The following is a 16,496-nucleotide window of genomic DNA, read 5'->3' on the forward strand; positions in this document are numbered from 1 at the left end:
TCGGTTGAAGCCATTATCCCTGGAGACTTACAAAAAATACTTTTTCACAATGCACGTTTCTTGCATCTGTCAATAGCTCACAGAATATGTGTGCCAGATAATATGTGCATGCTGGTGATTACTGAGCATTACACACGTTCGCTTTTTTTTTTTTAATTATTTGTAAGGCAGAGTTATAGGGGTCTGCATTGAGAAGTAAGCAGGACAGTGGCTCTCTCTGCTCATACACCTGGAAAACCAGAGGAAGATGGCCTCTGTACCCCCCTGGGAGCTTGGAAGAAGTTTATGGTTCCTGGCTTCCACAGCCCTGGCTGCTGTGGCCATTTAAGGAGTGAGGTGATGGGTGGAAGATACTTCCCTTCCTCCTTAAATGTGCCGTTTAGTTTCTTGTTTGTTACGGAGCTAGGCAGTGACATAGATCTTGCATCTGTTAGTTCACTTCCCAGATGGCTTCAACAGCCATTCTCGGCCTGGAGGAGCCTAGCAGTCTGGAGCTCCATTTTGGGCCATCTTTCTTTGCTTTCTCAGGAACTTCATCAGGGAGCTAGATCTGAAAGTGGAGCAGTAGCAAGGACTCAAACCAGTGCCCCCGTATGGGGATGTTGGTGTAAACGGGCTGCATCTTCATTTACTGACCCACAACACGGGCTCCTAGCTAATGGATGGGCATACCTGGGTTCCTTGGATAGTATGTGGAGTCTGATTCGCACACTGCTCTCAGACCTACGATCCCTAGTGCCAGCAGAGGTGGGAGCTGAAGCAAGCAGATGTTGTTGAGTGAATTTGCAACACAGCCTCCAGCTGTCTTTGCTGCTGTCCGTGCTTTCTGCTTGAGCCTCAGGCAGTGCCTCCCTCCAGAGTTCTCCCTCAAGGTTGCCTTGCCTCCCCACCTCTGCTTGTTGCCCTGCCTTCACATCATAGCTCAAGTAGCCCTTCTCCCAGAGGCTAGCTGGCTCCTGGTTTTCCCAGCCACCAAGCCATCTGACTTAAGGATGAGGTTATCTTGCTTAGTAGTGTACAGTTGCTTACATGTGACTTTGTTTAAAGACTCTCTCAAGAGACATTCTTTACCCTTCCTGAGGTTAGGAGCTCTGTCTGCCTTTTCCCCTTTCCATTGTCATACTCGGCACATAAATGTTGGTTAATAAATAGGAGTAATGGATTCATTTGTAACATGAAGGACCCCTGGGAATACTTTCCATCTGAGGGTTGGAAGGTTTCTTTAGAATTCCTTGGTCTGAATAGAAGGAGCTGCTGGTTTCAGGCTGGGTTCCCCTTGTTCCCATCTCAGACTTAGCTGGTTTAATAAACACTCCCAAGTGGCTGGAGGTAGTTCCTTGGGCGCCTCAAGATTACAGCTGTTGTCCTAGATGGCCTTTCTTACCTAAAACCCTTGGTGTTTTGGCCAGCGCCTTCAAATCCCAGTTCCAGTCCTTTTCCTGAAGATGGAGAAATGCTTAAGGTCACAACTAATTATAAACGAGGCCAGAGAGTAAAACAGTGACAAGGAACAAAATGATGGCAGAGCAGAACCAGTGGAGGGGCAGGAGAATATCCAAAGGGTTTTCCCCATCAAACTTTCTTTTTTTCAAACTTTTTAAAAAAGATTTATTTATTTATTTTAAAAGATTTATTTATTTTTATTACAAAGACAATACCAATACCGATGATTCACTTTCCAAGTGACCACAACAGCCGGTGCTGCACCGATCCGAAGACGGGAACCAGGAGCCTCCTCCAGGTCTCCCACGTGGGTGCAGGGTCCCAAGTCTTTGGGCCATCCTCAACAGCTTTCCCAGGCCACAACTGCTTGCCCAGGGAGCTGGATGGGAAGTAGAGCTGCAGGGATTAGAACTGGCGCCCATATGGGATCTGGGCGTGTTCAAGATGAGGACTTTAGCCGCTAGGCCACGCCACTGGGTCCCTCAAACTCTGTTTTGCTATGGCGGAATACACAGGACATGTTTCATCTCCATCTTTTTTAATTGTGCAGTTCATTTGTAGAAGGTCATTCAGAATCTTTGCTATTGTGGGAGACAATAGCCAGTTGAATCTCCTCTGAAGGAGCCAGGAGCAATTGATAAGGTTTAGATAAAGAACCTGCTAGAGGAACTAGTTGTGTTTTGGGGAACTGTCCCTTGCTGTTGAGATGTAAATGGCTCAGCCCCTCCTCCCTGGATGCCTGTATTACAACCTTCCTTTAATAGGCTGGTGCTGTTAGGCTATTGGCCAGCATTCAGAGGTCCACGGGTGTTATTGTCTCTCCGTGCACCAAGTCCACCGCTGCGGGACAGTGACAAGTGGTGCCTTGAAAGAAGAAAAGTGCAGTGGAAACCCCCACAGAAAGTGGTGAGTGGGAAAATGGGCCAGAACCAGTGTAGAGCACAGTCTTTTATCTCTCTTATGCAGAAATTTTTAGTGAAAAGTGGAGCAAAGGTAACTAGGCAGCAATTGCGTTCTTATTTAGAGCTTATTTGTGACTATAATCCTTTGCCCCCAGATGAAGGGACACTAGAAACTGAATTTAAGAATTTTACTAAAAAAAATGGTGAAAAGATCGGAAGGAAAGAAAATATTCAAGTTAGTTTTTGGATTATATGGGCTTTAATGAAAGCTTTTATTATCATTTTAGAAGGAGAATCTGCAAGAAACTCCTCTAAGAGGAGACACCCCCCAAAATACACCTAAAAAAGAAATGTTTCATTATACGGACAAGGAAGAAAGAAAAATGGAACACTTAAGTGGTCCACCAACAGGAAAGACTGCCTTAATATGGCTAAAAAAAGAAATGTTTCATAGTACAGATGAGGTGGATGGCAAAGAGGAGCCCGTGAGAGCTTCCCTATTGGAAGACACCACCATAATGAGGCTAGGAAAGAAGTGGATTATACTACAGATAAAGAAGATGAAAGAGATCATGTGAAAGACCCTCTTATGAGGATATACCGCTAGAATGCAGCTAAAAGACAAAGGCCTTATACTCCAGACCTTAGAAGTAGCAACTCCCCTTTGCTCCCTCTCCCAGCCTCTGGCAGTCAGCATCCCCCTTTCAGTCTGTATAATCTGGATGATTTCAAGTACCTCTTATAAGTAGAATCATAAGTATCATATGAATAAGAATCATAAGAATCAAGTACCTCTTGTAAGTAGTATTTGTCCGTTTGTAGCTTTGAAGTGCCAAAGCCTAAGGATTTTTCTTTCATTCAAGGTCATGTGTGTTGTAGCATAGATCAGAATTTCCTTTGGCCTGTCGCAGTAGGCTAGTGGCTAAAGTCCTCACCTTGCACATGCTGGGATTCCATATGGGCACTGATTCGTGTCCTGGCTGTCCTGATTCCCATTCAGCTACCCACTTGTGGTCTGGGAAAGCAGCAGAGGATGGCCCAAAGCCTGCACCCTGCACCTGCATGAGAGGCGCAGAAAGAAGCTCCTGTCTTCTGGCTTCAGATCAGCTCAGCTCTGGCCGTTGTGGCCACTTGGGGAGTGAATCAGTGGATGGAATATCTTTATCTCTTCTTCACTCTGTAAATCTGACTTTCCAATAAAAATAAATATATATACTTTTTAAATTTTTCTTCTTTTAGGGATGCATGTTTGGGCCAGTGCTTAAGGCACCACATCCTCTGTTAGGGTGCCCGAGTACAAATCTAGCCTTGCTTGTGATTCCAGCTTGCTGCTCATGATCCTCCCTGGAGCGTATGATGGTTGAACAAGTCGGATTCCTACCACCCACATGGGAGACCCAGACTGAGTTCCAGGTCTTGGCTTCAGCCTGGTCCCTGCCTTACACTGCCCCAGCTGTTGGGTGCATTTGGGGAGTGAATTAGCAGATGGATGAGCCGTCTTCCTTTCAAATACATAAAAATAGATAAATAAAAATAAAAATTCAAAAGAAGAGAAACGGAATTTTCCTTAAGACTTAATCCCCCCAATCTATTTTTTAAAACAATGTTTTATTTATTATTTTTTAAAGATTTATTTATTTTCATTGGAAAGGCAGAAATACAGAGAGAGGAGAAGAGACAGAGAGGAAGATCTTCTGTTGGAATGATTCACTCCCCACAATGCCACAACTGCTAGACCTAAGCCAATCCTAAACCAGGAGCCAGGGGCTTCTTCCAGGTCTCACACACAGGTGCAGGGTCCCAAGGCTTTGGACCATCCTCGACTGCTTTCCCAGGCCATAAGTAGGGAGCTGGATGGAAATGGAGTAGCTGGGATTAGTAGCTGGGATCCAACGCATGCAAAGCAAGGATCTCAGCCACTAGGCTACTGCAACAGGCCCCTTATTATTTTTATTTTAAAGATTTATTTATTAATTTGAAAGGCAGAATAAACATCCTGGTCTCCCACAGGGGCCTAAGTGTGTGAGCCATCTTCCAGTACCTTCTCAGGCACATTAGCATGAAGCTGCATCGGAAGTGCATATTGTAGACTTGAATGGCCACTCCCAGAGTATGTGGGTGTCACCTGCTGAACCCCAACCCTCACCTTACACCCCATGTTTTTCTTGATTATTGTTGTTGTTATAAGAGTAATACATAGCAACTGCAAAAACTTTGTAAGATCCAGAAAATTTAAATGGGAATAAAACTTATCTTCCATCAAACCTCAGAAGAATAACCACCGCTGTAATACAATGAACATTCTGTAATCATATACTTTTTTTTTTTGCCAGATGTTTAACATTAAAACTTTAATCTCATTGCAGGTGATAATTCAAAGGCACTAGTTACTTGAAGTTTCAGTTCTTGCTTCTGTAAAATGGGAAATAATACTCTCATGGAATGATATATCATAAAATAAAAATAACGTGCAGAAAGGAAGAAATGTAGGAAAAGCATCAGGCAAGTGTGCGTATGGTTTAAATTGGAGAATTGGCCTGGACCAAAGGTGACCTCCATTCTCAAACTGTAGAGCCTTTTAACCAGCACAGAAGTTTTAACCAGGACAGAAGCATGGTCAAAACTGGTTTTGAAAGTTCCCTCTGGCACTAAAGTGTGTGTAGGTTGTAGCAGGACAAGCCACGATGACTATTGTAATCAGGCAGGTGAGAGGTAATAAGGGCTTGAGTTGAATCTGGAAGAAAGAATTAGGGAGTCACATCAAAGTCTATAGGTTGAAATCTGTACGTTTTCAGGATTGATTGCATGGAACTGGCAAAAGCAAAAGAGATATCAAATCCCCAAATTAGAACTTGGATTGAAAAATACACTTCTGTCTCTACTACCTCCACCTCACGCCACAGGCCACCATCCTGTCTGGCCTAGAGTTACACTGCAATTCTGTTTTTTCCCTGTCAACCACTGTTCCTTACAGCAGGTAGATTTATTTGAAAATATTTGTTTATGAGAGTGAGCAAGCATGCCCACGCTCCATCTGCTGGTTTACTCCCCAAATGCCTATAATGGCTGAGGCTGGGTTATGCCAAAAGTTAGAGCCAGGACACCAACTACTTGAGCTGATACCTGCTACCTCCCTGGATGCACATTAGCAGGGAGCTGCAATGAGGAGCAGAGCAGGAATTTCAACCTCAGGCACTTGAGTAGGGAGAATGACTTCCCAAGCAGCATCTTAACTGTAAATCCAAATGCCCTTTCCTGGTTTTTAACAGATTCACTTGAAGCATGGACTGGATCAAGGTTTTCCTATATTTATAATTACTGAATTGCTTCCTGAAGCCTGTAAACCCCTTAGAACAGCAGAGAAGACCCGTTGCTCTGGCTCCTGCTCTTTCAGTCTCATCTCATGCCACTCTGTGTTGCTCACCCCGGCGATCTCCCTTGTGTCCCTGGATCTTGGCAGGTGCTGTTCCTGTGTCTGGGATCTCTCTTGGTAATACCTTGTTTTCTCACCCTTTGGAACATAGCTTAAATGTCACACACTTCCTCTCCTAACCATCCCATCCAAGCCAGGCACCTGCTTGCTGTTCCATCTTAACATGACCCTTTAAAAGCACTTCATTTGCATGTTAGTTTTCTGCTTTCTGCAACTACACACTGACGAGGGGAGAGACTCTATTGGTGCTATTTTGCTTTTGCTTTGTGCCTGGTTTATGCAAGGCAATTCATAAATTTTTTAAAGAATGAGTTAATTAGTGAGTGAAAGAACTGATGAGATCATGAGAAAAAGGTATGGAGAGGAAGTTGCATCACAGCTCTCTGAAACTACAGTGTCTGGATGGCAGGAAGTATCTGCATAATGAAAGGAAGAATTGCCATTCGATGCTGTATCCCCATCCTTGACCAAAGGCTGACATCATTTAAGCAACACTCGTAGGCCTGTAACAGATGGGACACAACATAGTATTAACAGGACCTGGCACAGTAGCTTGGTGGTTAAAGTTCTTGCCTTGCATCTGCTGGGATCCCGTATGGGTGCTGGTTTGGGTTCCAGCTGTTTCACTTCCTGTTCAATTCCCTGTTGGTGGCCTGAAAAAGTGGCAGAAGAGGGCCCAAAGCATTCGGACCTTGCACCAAGGTGGGAGATCCAGGAGAAGCTCCTGGCTCCTAGCTTACAATTGGCTTAACTTTGGCCATTGTGACACTTGAGCAGTGAACCATTGCATGGAATATTTCTTTTTCTCTCCTTCTCTGTAAATCTGACTTTCCAATAAAGATAAATAAATCTTAAAAATAAATTAATTAATCATTAAAAATATATGGTATTTACAGTTAAGAACCCAAAAGAATTAGAGATCAACAGTTTAGAGGCAAGTGCTAATTGTGTGGTTAGACTATAAATTCAACAGGAATCATGAATCAATGAAAGTCAGAACTCAGAATAGAATACTGGAAGTATTAACATTTTAAATTCATTCACTCAAAAAAAAATATATTTCCTAGTACTGGTGCAATCGCTTAATGGGTAAATTCTCCCCTTGCAAGCCCCATATGGGCACTGGTTTGTGTCGGGTCTGCTCCATCTCCCATTCAGCTTCTTGATTATGGCCTGGGAAAGCAAAAGAAGATGGCCCAAAGCCTTGGGACGCTGCACTCATGTGGGAGACCCTGAAGAAGCTCCTGGCTCCTGGTTTCAGATCAGCTCAGCTCTGACCATTGTGGCCACTAGGGGAGTGAACCAGTGGACTGAAGAGCTTTGTCTCCCATAATATCTGTTTTTCCAACAAAAAATTTTTCAAAATTAAATCTTTTACAAAAAATGTTTACTTACTCCCTATTCAATGTGATGCCCCATGCGAAATGCTGAGAATACACAAATGAGATGGCCCTAGTCCCGCTGTCTCTGATCTAGCTCCATGCTGATGAGCCCGGGAAGGCAGTGGAACATGGCCTGATGATGAGAACACTTGTGCCTTGGGCCCGGCACAGTAGCCTAGTGGCTGAAGTCCTTACCTTGCATGCACCAGGATCACATAAGGGTGCTGGTTCGAATCCCAGCTGCTTTACTTCCCTTCCAGCTTCCTGCTTGTGGCCTGGAAAGGCAGTGGAGGATGGCCCAAAACCTTGGGACCCAGCAACTATGTGGGAGACCTGAAAGAAGCTTCTGTCTCCTGGCTTCTGATTGGTTCAGCTCCGGCTGTTGAGGCCGCTTGGGGAGTGAACTAGTAGATGGAAGATCTTTCTCTCTGTCTCTCCTTTCTGTAAATTTGACTTTCCATAAAAGTAAATAAATCTTAAAAAAAAGAACGTGGCCCAATGCGGTGGCCTAGTGGCTAAAGTCCTCCATTTGCACAAGCCAAGATTCCATATGAGCCCAGGATCTAATCCTGGAGGCCCTGCTTCCCATGCTGCTCCGTGCTTGTGGCCTGGGAAAGCAGTTGAGGACAGCCCAAAGCCTTGGGTCCTTGCATCCTCATGGGAGACCTGGAAGAAGCTCCTGGCTCCTGGCTGTTTAGCTGGCAAACAGTCTTGATTACATTAAATTGAGGAGACGTGTAGACTTATGTTCTATTAATAAGCAGTCACAAACACATAGCAATAAATGCTATGAGAAAATACAAGCAGGGCAAAACTGGTGCTATGGCATGGAGGGTAAAGTCACTAACCACAGTGCCAGCATCCCATATGGTATGTTCCACTTCTAATGCCAGGATCCCATATGAGTACAGGTTTTAATCCCAGCAACTCCACTTCCCATCCAGCTCCCTGCTTGTGGTCTGGGAAAGCTATTGAGGGACCCTGCACCCGCGTGGGAGACCCGGAAGAGACTCCTGGCTCCTGTCTTCAGATTGGCGCAGTTCCAGCTGCTGCAGCCTCTTGGGGAGTCAATCAACGGACTTCAACCTAGTGGCTAAAGTTCTCACCTTGCATGCACCAGGATCTCATATAGGCACTGGTTCGTGTCCCAGCTGCTCCACTTCCCATCCAAGCTCCCTGCTTGTGGCCTGGGAAAGCAATTCAACATGGCCCAAAGCCTTGGAACCCTGCACCCGTGTGGGAGACCCGGAAGAAGCTCTTGGCTTCAGACTGGCTCTGCTCCAGCTGTTGTGGCCACTTGGGGAGTGAATCATTGGATGGAAGATCTTCCTCTTTGTTTCTCTCCCTTACAAATAAAATAAATAATTCTTTAAGAAACCAGAGAAGGAAAAGGACCAGTAGGCATCAAATTTAAAAAGGCAAAGAATTGGAATGGTTAATTGCCTGGTTTAATTGTCTTGCTGTCTACATGTGTTAAAATATTGTCACATAAATGTGCACAATTATTTTTAGTCAAAGAATTTTTAAAACTAATTTTTAAACATTTTTTTAAAACAAAAATACTGTTGAACTATCAAAACCACTTGAGTGAGACCCTTGGAGCATGCCCCACATCAGGGACCTGAGGTGGGTGGGAAACTGTGTGGGTTTCTCCCTTTATCTCCCCCTTTACCCTAGATACAGGAAATAATAGTCTTACCCATTTTCCTGTAGCCCTTGAACCTTTTTACCCTAATTAACTATGTAAAGATTGTCAAAAATATAATTTAAAAAATGGAAAAATTTAAAAAATAACAAAAATAGTGTTATAATATCTGGATAATAATGTGAAAATGATTTAATTTTTTAACATGAAAGAGTGTATGATTATTTAAAACATCAATATAAGGGGAAAGGACAGTGATATTCCATTTACTGGCTCACTTCCAAATTCGAAGAACAGCCAGGTTTGGCCAGGCTCCAGCCAGGAGCCAGGAATTTTATCCTGCTTTTGTGTGGGTGGCAGTGCCAAGCACTTGGATCATATTCTACTAACTTCTCTACTTTCATAATAAGTTGGATGGGAAGAACAGCAGCTGGAATTCCAACTGGCTTCCCACTGTGGGATGCATTGAAATCAGGCTTAACTTGCTGTGCTACAACCCTGGCCTCTGACTTCACTTTTTTATTTGTTGTGCTACCTCAGTTACTTATTATTTAGGTTTGTACTGTCCCTGAAGGTGACAAATGTTTTTCTCATCAGTACTCTAAAGCTAACTATATTGATATTGTATAAATTAAAAAAAAAATTTTGGGGAGGAATAATAATAGTAAGAGAAGCTTAGCAGTGGAACAAACTTTAGAAAAAGCATTGCTTACTTATTACCAAATATATGTTATCTAACCACATAATCAATGAGGTTATGTACTTTTTAAAATCTCTGAACACACAGATATTGCTTAAACAGAACAAAGTTCAAAGAAAGCTTGATTCAACCAAATCAAACCTCTGTGCCAATGTCAACAAATCAAGATTATTCAAAAGGAGCTGCATAAAAAGAAAATTAAACAAAGCTAACTTGGAGTTCAGGCCTAATCATTTGCTTCTTTGAAGGGTGACTCTGATTTTCTGACCTCAGCAAAGTTCAGTTTCTCTCTGAAGAGTATTCGCTCTCTAAAACATTGATACAAAACATCATGTTTGTGTATCTGTTGATGTCAACAAATCAAGATTATATGATTTGGGACCTTGTTAAGTATTTTAATATTTTGATCTTGTGCAAAGGAGTTTGTTGATTTATACTCATGGAGAATGCTTTTTAAATATATTTATTTATTTATTTATTTATTTATTTTTGCTTGAAAGGCAGATTTTACTGAGAGAAAAGGAAAGAGAAAGAGAGAGAGAGAGAAAGAGAAATCTTCCATTTATTGGTTCACTCCCCAAATGGTCACAATGGCCAGAGCTGAACGGATCGGAAGCCAGGAGCTTTTCTCTGAGTCTCCCACATGGGTGCAGGGACCAAAGGCCTTAAGTCATCTGCTGCTGCTTTCCCAGACCCTAAGCAGGGAGCTGGATCTGAAGTGCAGCAGCTGGGGCACAAAATGGCATCCGTAGAGGATGCTAGTATCACAGGCAGAGGATTAGTGTTATGCCACCATGCCAGCCTCTGAAAATACATTGGAAAAAATTATTATTATTATTTTGAAGTCAGATTTGCAGAGAAAGAGAGATATCAAAAGAGAGATCTCTTCCATCTGCTTGTGCACTTCCCAAATGACCACAACGGCCAGAGCTGAGCTGATCTGAAGCCAGGAGCCAGGAGCTTCCTCTGGGTCTCCCACGTGTTTGCAGAGGCTGAAAGACTTGGGTGTATTAGCAGGGAGGGAGCTGGTTGGCAAGTGGTACAGCTGGGATTTGAACTGGCATCTGGAGGCTTAACCTATTACAGCGCAAAGCCAGCCCAAAAATACATTTTCAGTAAGATTCTTAGGTGAATGTTAACAAATTCGTGGCTATAATACAATGAATATTTAGTATGAATTTGAACTCAGTGAGTTTTCAAGACTGACAACAGTGGTTAAGATCTTGGCTCACTTTCTCTCTCTTTTTTTGGTATGTATCATAGCATTTCACAGCAAACATTTAAAGTTAAATGAATTATGCAAGATGTACTTCACCCTGGCCTTGCAAAACTGGTGGTATGATGTTTTAATCAGCAGGACAGATCTGTAAAGAAGGAGTTCATTATCCACTCCGAGCAGGAAGAAGCTAAGTGGAATGAAGGTGGCAAGGCTGATTTCTGAGATCATTAATTAACTATGTGGTCTAGTCACCCCAGTTTCTGCTAACCTTTGCCCTCAACACTTAGCAACGTCTGCTTCCCTCCCTGCACCCATGAATAAACCCATGTGCCCAGTAAGCAGGTTTGCATTCTTCACCGTACTGTCAACTCTTAGAAGAGGAACTAAAACTGCCATTTAAATGTGCGGTTCAAGTGTGCTGTTGACGACCTTTTTGTGTGACCATGTCATGAGTCAGCGATTTAAAAAATGCGAGGGACCCTAAATCTGAAGTCCTTCTCTCTCTCACCAGGACCACATTTGTAAGCAAGCACACATCTTGAGCCACCTGTCTTCAAAATCCCCTTTAGCGTTTACACCTGCAATGCGATGACGGAATGGGAAAATGAAATCAAGGCCACCCACATGAACGGGTTCGGCCCAATCTTCACGGAGGGCAGGGTCCGTCTGTGGTCTCAGGTCATCTCTCCAAACCTGGGGAGAGGACCCAGAGGGGCCCACCCAGTCAGACCCAAAAGCAGCTACTGCAGCCCGGACTTGTCCTCGGACCCGGGCGAGGCGACGTTACCGACGGCGGGGATTTCCACCGCAAGGACACACGCCATTTCCGGCTGGCAGGGTGAGGGAATGACGTGGCAGGTGAGCCCGGGCACGTCTTCGGGAGCCGGGACGCCGGGAGCTGTCAGGTGGCCTCCGGGCAGCCCCAGGGGGAAAGGGCAGCGCCACTCCGCTCCCGCGGCGGCCAGCCCGGAGCCGGAAGTGCCACGTGTCCGGACTGCGCCTGCGCGGCCGGCGGCTGACAGACACTTCCGGCCAGGGCCTCCCTCGGCTCCCGGTTTGGCTGCCGCCCGCCCGATTCCCAAGCCTCGACTCAAGGTCCGAGCCGTGGCCGCCGGCGGGCGGGGACAGTGAGGCGCCATGTCCCGGCCTTGATGCGCCGACCCTGAGTCCTAAGTCGTGAGCCTCCTCTTTTCACTTTGAGAAACCGCCTTTCGGCTCTGGTAGAGCCCGACCATCCCCTTCCCACCTTCGAGAACCACCCGCTGTCATGTCCCAGTCCGGGATACCTGCCTCCGGCGCTCCGCCAACCGGCCTCCAGGCACAGAACGGGGCCGCCTCGGCCTCCGGGTCTCCCTACAGCAACGGTGAGTGCTGCACCAGGGCGGAGGAAGGGCGCAGCCGGGGCTGCCACCGGCCTTTTAGGGGGTTGTGTGTGTGTGTGTGTGTGTGTGTGTGTGCGTGCGTGTGAGTGTGTGTCTGAGGCGGTGCTGCCGCCGCTCGAAGCCACCGAGGAGAGGGTGACCTCCGGGCCGGGGTCCGGGAAGTGGTGGTGGGGCGGGACGGCTGGGCCCAGAGGCAGGGGCTTCTGTTTACACCCGCGACCCTGGGCTCGTCAGACCAGCTAGTTAACAGCTGGAGAGAGCACCTGCTCGTATGCATCGCCCTGGGTAAGCCTGGACGAAAACAAACAAACCCCAGGCGGGAGACCGCGAAGATCGCGTGACAGGGTCCTATTTTCTGTGTGCCTTGGCTCTCCGTGCCGCTTCACTCTGGTGTCCTGGACAGCAGGTGTGGCGTGGGATTGTCCTGGGCTCTGCAGGCATGCGTTGGGGTGGGAGGGTCTTCCTCAGTTTGGCTTCTGAGATGAATGGTGGAGACACCATTCGGGCCTGCTCCTCTCTCCCAGACCCTAGGCCCACCCTTGCGGGTTTTCAGCAGAAGCGAGGAGAAGCGCTGTTGGGTCAGCGGCTGGGCGGGACCCTGAAGCTCTCAGTGTACATGTGGCACTCTCATTTAAGTCACTTGGTTGTGACAGTGTTGGGATTGTGTGCCTCTTAGAGGATTCCTGAAGTTATTCTATGGGGCGATTTGTTCAGCCTGTTACAAACAGTAAGACATTTGATGCCAACGTCTCTGGTTTTATTGGAAATAGAACCCATTGAGTAATACAAAAGTTTTTAAATTGTTGCGAAGTTGGAGAAAATAGCTGATGACTGAAACTGAGAACTTAAGATTTTTTTTTTTCTTGAGAATGGCTGTTTCTTTATAAAGAAGTCTCTCAAAGACTTTTAAAAATGTGTGTCAGTAGGCAGCTGTGTGGGCAGAATGAAGACTTAAGTAGGCATAGTCACTGAAAGAATGTTGGGTTGAAGCAATTGTTTCTCAAGTTCATGGTCACAGTTTATGTTAACTACATTCTTTTCTAGGATATTTAGTAACAGTTATGCTGATAATATAATCATTTGAAGATATTTACTTTGTAAACATTATGTATTTGGGGGGCCAATACAATGGCTCAATTGATTAATCTGCATGCAAACACTGGCATCCCACACGGGTCTGGTTGGTGTATCAGCTGCTCCACTTCCCTTCCAACTCCCTGCTGAGGGCCCAAGGCCTTGGGACCCTGCACCTGCGTGAGAGACCAGGGAGAAGCTCCTGGCTCCTGGCCTTAGGTTGCCTGAGCTCTGACTGTTGAAGCTATTTGGGGAGTGAACCAGTGAATGGAACATCTTTGTCTCTCTTTCTCAATGTAAATCTGACTTATTTTTCCAATAAATTAAATCTTTAAAAAAACCCCTAAAAACAATATGTATTTGGGAAGCAGAGAGATACAGAGCTCTCCCATCTGGCCTGTTAGTGTTGGTAGTTGATCTGGGCAGAAGCCAGGAGCCAGAATCAATCTAGGTTTTCTAAGGGAGTATCAGGAACCCAGTCACTTCAGTTATCTGCTACTGCCCGCTGCTGATGGCTCTTGGGGAATGCTGACATCAGGATCCTGAGCCAGGTATTGAACTCAGGTAGTGTGCCATGGAATGTAAATTTCTCAACAAGAGCCCAAATTACTATGATAAACACCCCAAATCATTTTACTTTTTTTTTAAGTTTTTTTTAAATTGGAAAGTTAGATTTACAGAGAGAAGGAGAGATAGAAAGATCTTCCATCCACTGATTCACTCCCCAAGTAGCCGCAACAGCCAGAGCTGAGCTGATATGAAGCCAGAAGCCAGAAGCAGGAACTGGTTCTGGGCCTCCCATGTAGTGCAGGGTCCTAAGGTGGAAAGAAAACTCAGCAAAATGTCACATGAATGGATTTTTCTTATAATTTGGAAGTTGAGGGCCCGGCGCAATGGCCTAGTGGCTAAAGTCCTTGCCTTGAAAGTGCCGGGATCCCATATGAACACCAGTTCTAATCCCGGCAGCTCCACTTCCCATCCAACTCCGTGCTTGTGGCCTGGGAAAGCAGGCAAGGACAGCCCAAAGCCTTGGGACCCTGTACCTGCATGGGAGACCTGGAGAAAGTTCCTGGCTCCTGGCTTCGGATTGGCATAGCACTTCCTGTTGCGGTCACTTGGGGAATGAATCATTGGATGGAAGCTCTTCCTCTCTATCTCTCTTCCTCTCTGTATATCTGATCTTGCAATAAAAATAAATAAATCTTAAAAAAGTTAGAATTCTACAACAATTTTTAAAGGCAACCTGTATATATATGTTTATAAATTTATTGCAAATGCCATTGACATAATTTTGAAATGTTGAAATATTTTACAAACTATTAGATGCTTTGTTCAGGTTTCACTATGGTTATTTGACCTAGTACAACAAACATTTGCTATGTGTGTTCTAACTTCTATGCTTTGGGCTATGAAAGGGAAAAAGAGAATACTTCTATAAATAGGGTACCCAGTTGGCAGTTCAGATATGTAACTGGTAACTGCAGGAGAGTGAGAGCAGCTAAAGGAATCTAATGTCTCTGTGAGTGCCAGCTACTGCACTTCCGATCCTTCTCCCTGCTGACCGCCTGGGAAGAAAGAAGGCAACCAGAGTGCTTGGGCCCCTGCCACCTGCTCGGGAGACCCAGTTATTGCGGCTGTCTGGGTTGTGGACCAGTGGATGGAAATGTGCCTTTTGACCACCCTTCCTTCCTCTTTGTGACACCAAAAGGGTTTTTTCTTTTTCTTTTTTATTCTATTTATTTTTTAAGGTTTATTTATTTATTTTATTGCAAAGTCAGATATACAAAGAGGGGGAGATACAGAGAGGAAGATCTTTCATCCGATGATTCACTCCCCAGGTGACCACAATGGCTGGCGCTGAACCAAGCTGAAGCCAGGAGCCAGGAACCTCCTCCAGGTTTCTCATGTGGGTGCAGGGTCCCAAGGCTTTGAGCCATCCTCGCCTGCTTTCCCAGGCCACAAACAGGAAGTTGGAAGGGAAGTGGAGCTGCTGGGATTAGAACCAGCACCCATATGGGATCCTGGCACTTTCAAGGCAAGGACTTCAGGCTCTAGGCTATTGCCCTGGGCCCTGTTTTTTGTTTTAAAGACTTGTTTATTTTTATTTATTGGAAAGGGACATTTTTAGAGAGGAGAGGCGGAGAAAAAGATATTCCAACTACTGGTTCATTCCCCAAGTGGGTGCAATGGCCAGAGCTGAGCCCATCCAAAACCAGGAGCCAGGACCTTCTTCCGGGTCTCCCATGCAGGTGCAGGATCCCAAAGCTTTGGGCCATCTTCTACTGCCTCCCCAGGCCACAAGCAGGGAGGTAGAAGGGAAGTGGAACAGCTGGAGTACAAACTGGTCCCCATATGGTTCATGCAAGGTGAGGACTTTAGCTACTAGGCTGGGACCTGCAAAAAAGTTTTAACAGTCTTTTAATCTTGTTTTCTAAATTTCTTTCTTTTTTAATATAAATAATCTCAATAAATGGCCAGTGTTCTATACTGGGTTGTTTTATTATTTATTTTGTTAATTCACTGAGTGGGTGTGACACTCAACTGCAGAGTGTGACATTCAACTGCAGAAGAAAGTATTGCTCTGGAAAGTTAAAAATGGGGTCATTCATTACTGGTGCTTAGTTTTGCAGTCACTTCTTAAATATTTGGTTAAGTGGCTGTGACTTGGCCAGAAAGCTAGTAGCCAGGAGCTTCATCCCTGTCACTCACAGGGGTGCAGGGGCCTAAGCACAGGGTCCACCATCCGCTGCTTTCTCAGGTGCATTTGCGGGGAGCTGCATCTGAAGTGGAGCAGCCTTGAATGGAACCTGGCTTCTATGTGGGATGCTGGTGAACAACCTTTTATAACACAATGCTGGCCCGTATTTTTTTTTAAATAAATAGTTATTTACTTGGAACGCAGAATTACAGAGAGATCTTCCAGTAGCTGATTCACTCCCTCATTGGCAACAACAGCTGGGGCTGGGTCGGTTAGGACAAAGCCAGGAGCCAGGAACTCCATCTGTGGCTTAATGTACAGCACCACAATGACATCCACTAAACTTTAGACTTAATGTAGCTTACATCAATTACATGTACAAAACAGTTGGATCTTCAGAAATTTTTGATACAATCAAAAGATGTAGTAGTGACTTTTTAACTTGCTGTCACACTGTAATGTGACATACAGAGTTTTGAAATACTGGCATTTCTCTGATTTGTGCATTGCTACCTAAAGTTGTCCAGGGCAGGTTTTTCTTGGTCATTGTACAGACTTATGCATACATATTTCCTCTGTAAAAACTGATAATGAGGCTGCAGGACTAGTTGAACTAAC

The 16,496-nt window shown here is 45.1% G+C and overlaps 1 protein-coding gene across 3 annotated transcripts in view; it reads left to right on the top strand.

The window, feature by feature from the left end:
* Positions 1-11,601: 11,601 nt before the first annotated feature.
* SEC24A (SEC24 homolog A, COPII coat complex component) overlaps positions 11,602-16,496 on the top strand; it is a 64,679-nt gene continuing 59,784 nt past the window's right edge. Inside the window, exon 1 of one of the 3 annotated variants that reach the window (XM_040971952.1) lies at positions 11,602-12,088. In XM_040971952.1, coding sequence (XP_040827886.1) covers positions 11,992-12,088 — 97 coding nt within the window. In that variant the 5' untranslated portion in view covers positions 11,602-11,991. The remainder of the gene's footprint in view (positions 12,089-16,496) is intronic. The other 2 variants (XM_040971942.1, XM_040971934.1) reach the window with 2 other exon arrangements.

This window comes from Ochotona curzoniae, unplaced genomic scaffold, assembly GCF_017591425.1.
Source record: "Ochotona curzoniae isolate NIBS_2020 unplaced genomic scaffold, NIBS_Ocur_1.0 contig_1, whole genome shotgun sequence".
Taxonomy (NCBI): Eukaryota; Metazoa; Chordata; class Mammalia; order Lagomorpha; family Ochotonidae; genus Ochotona; species Ochotona curzoniae.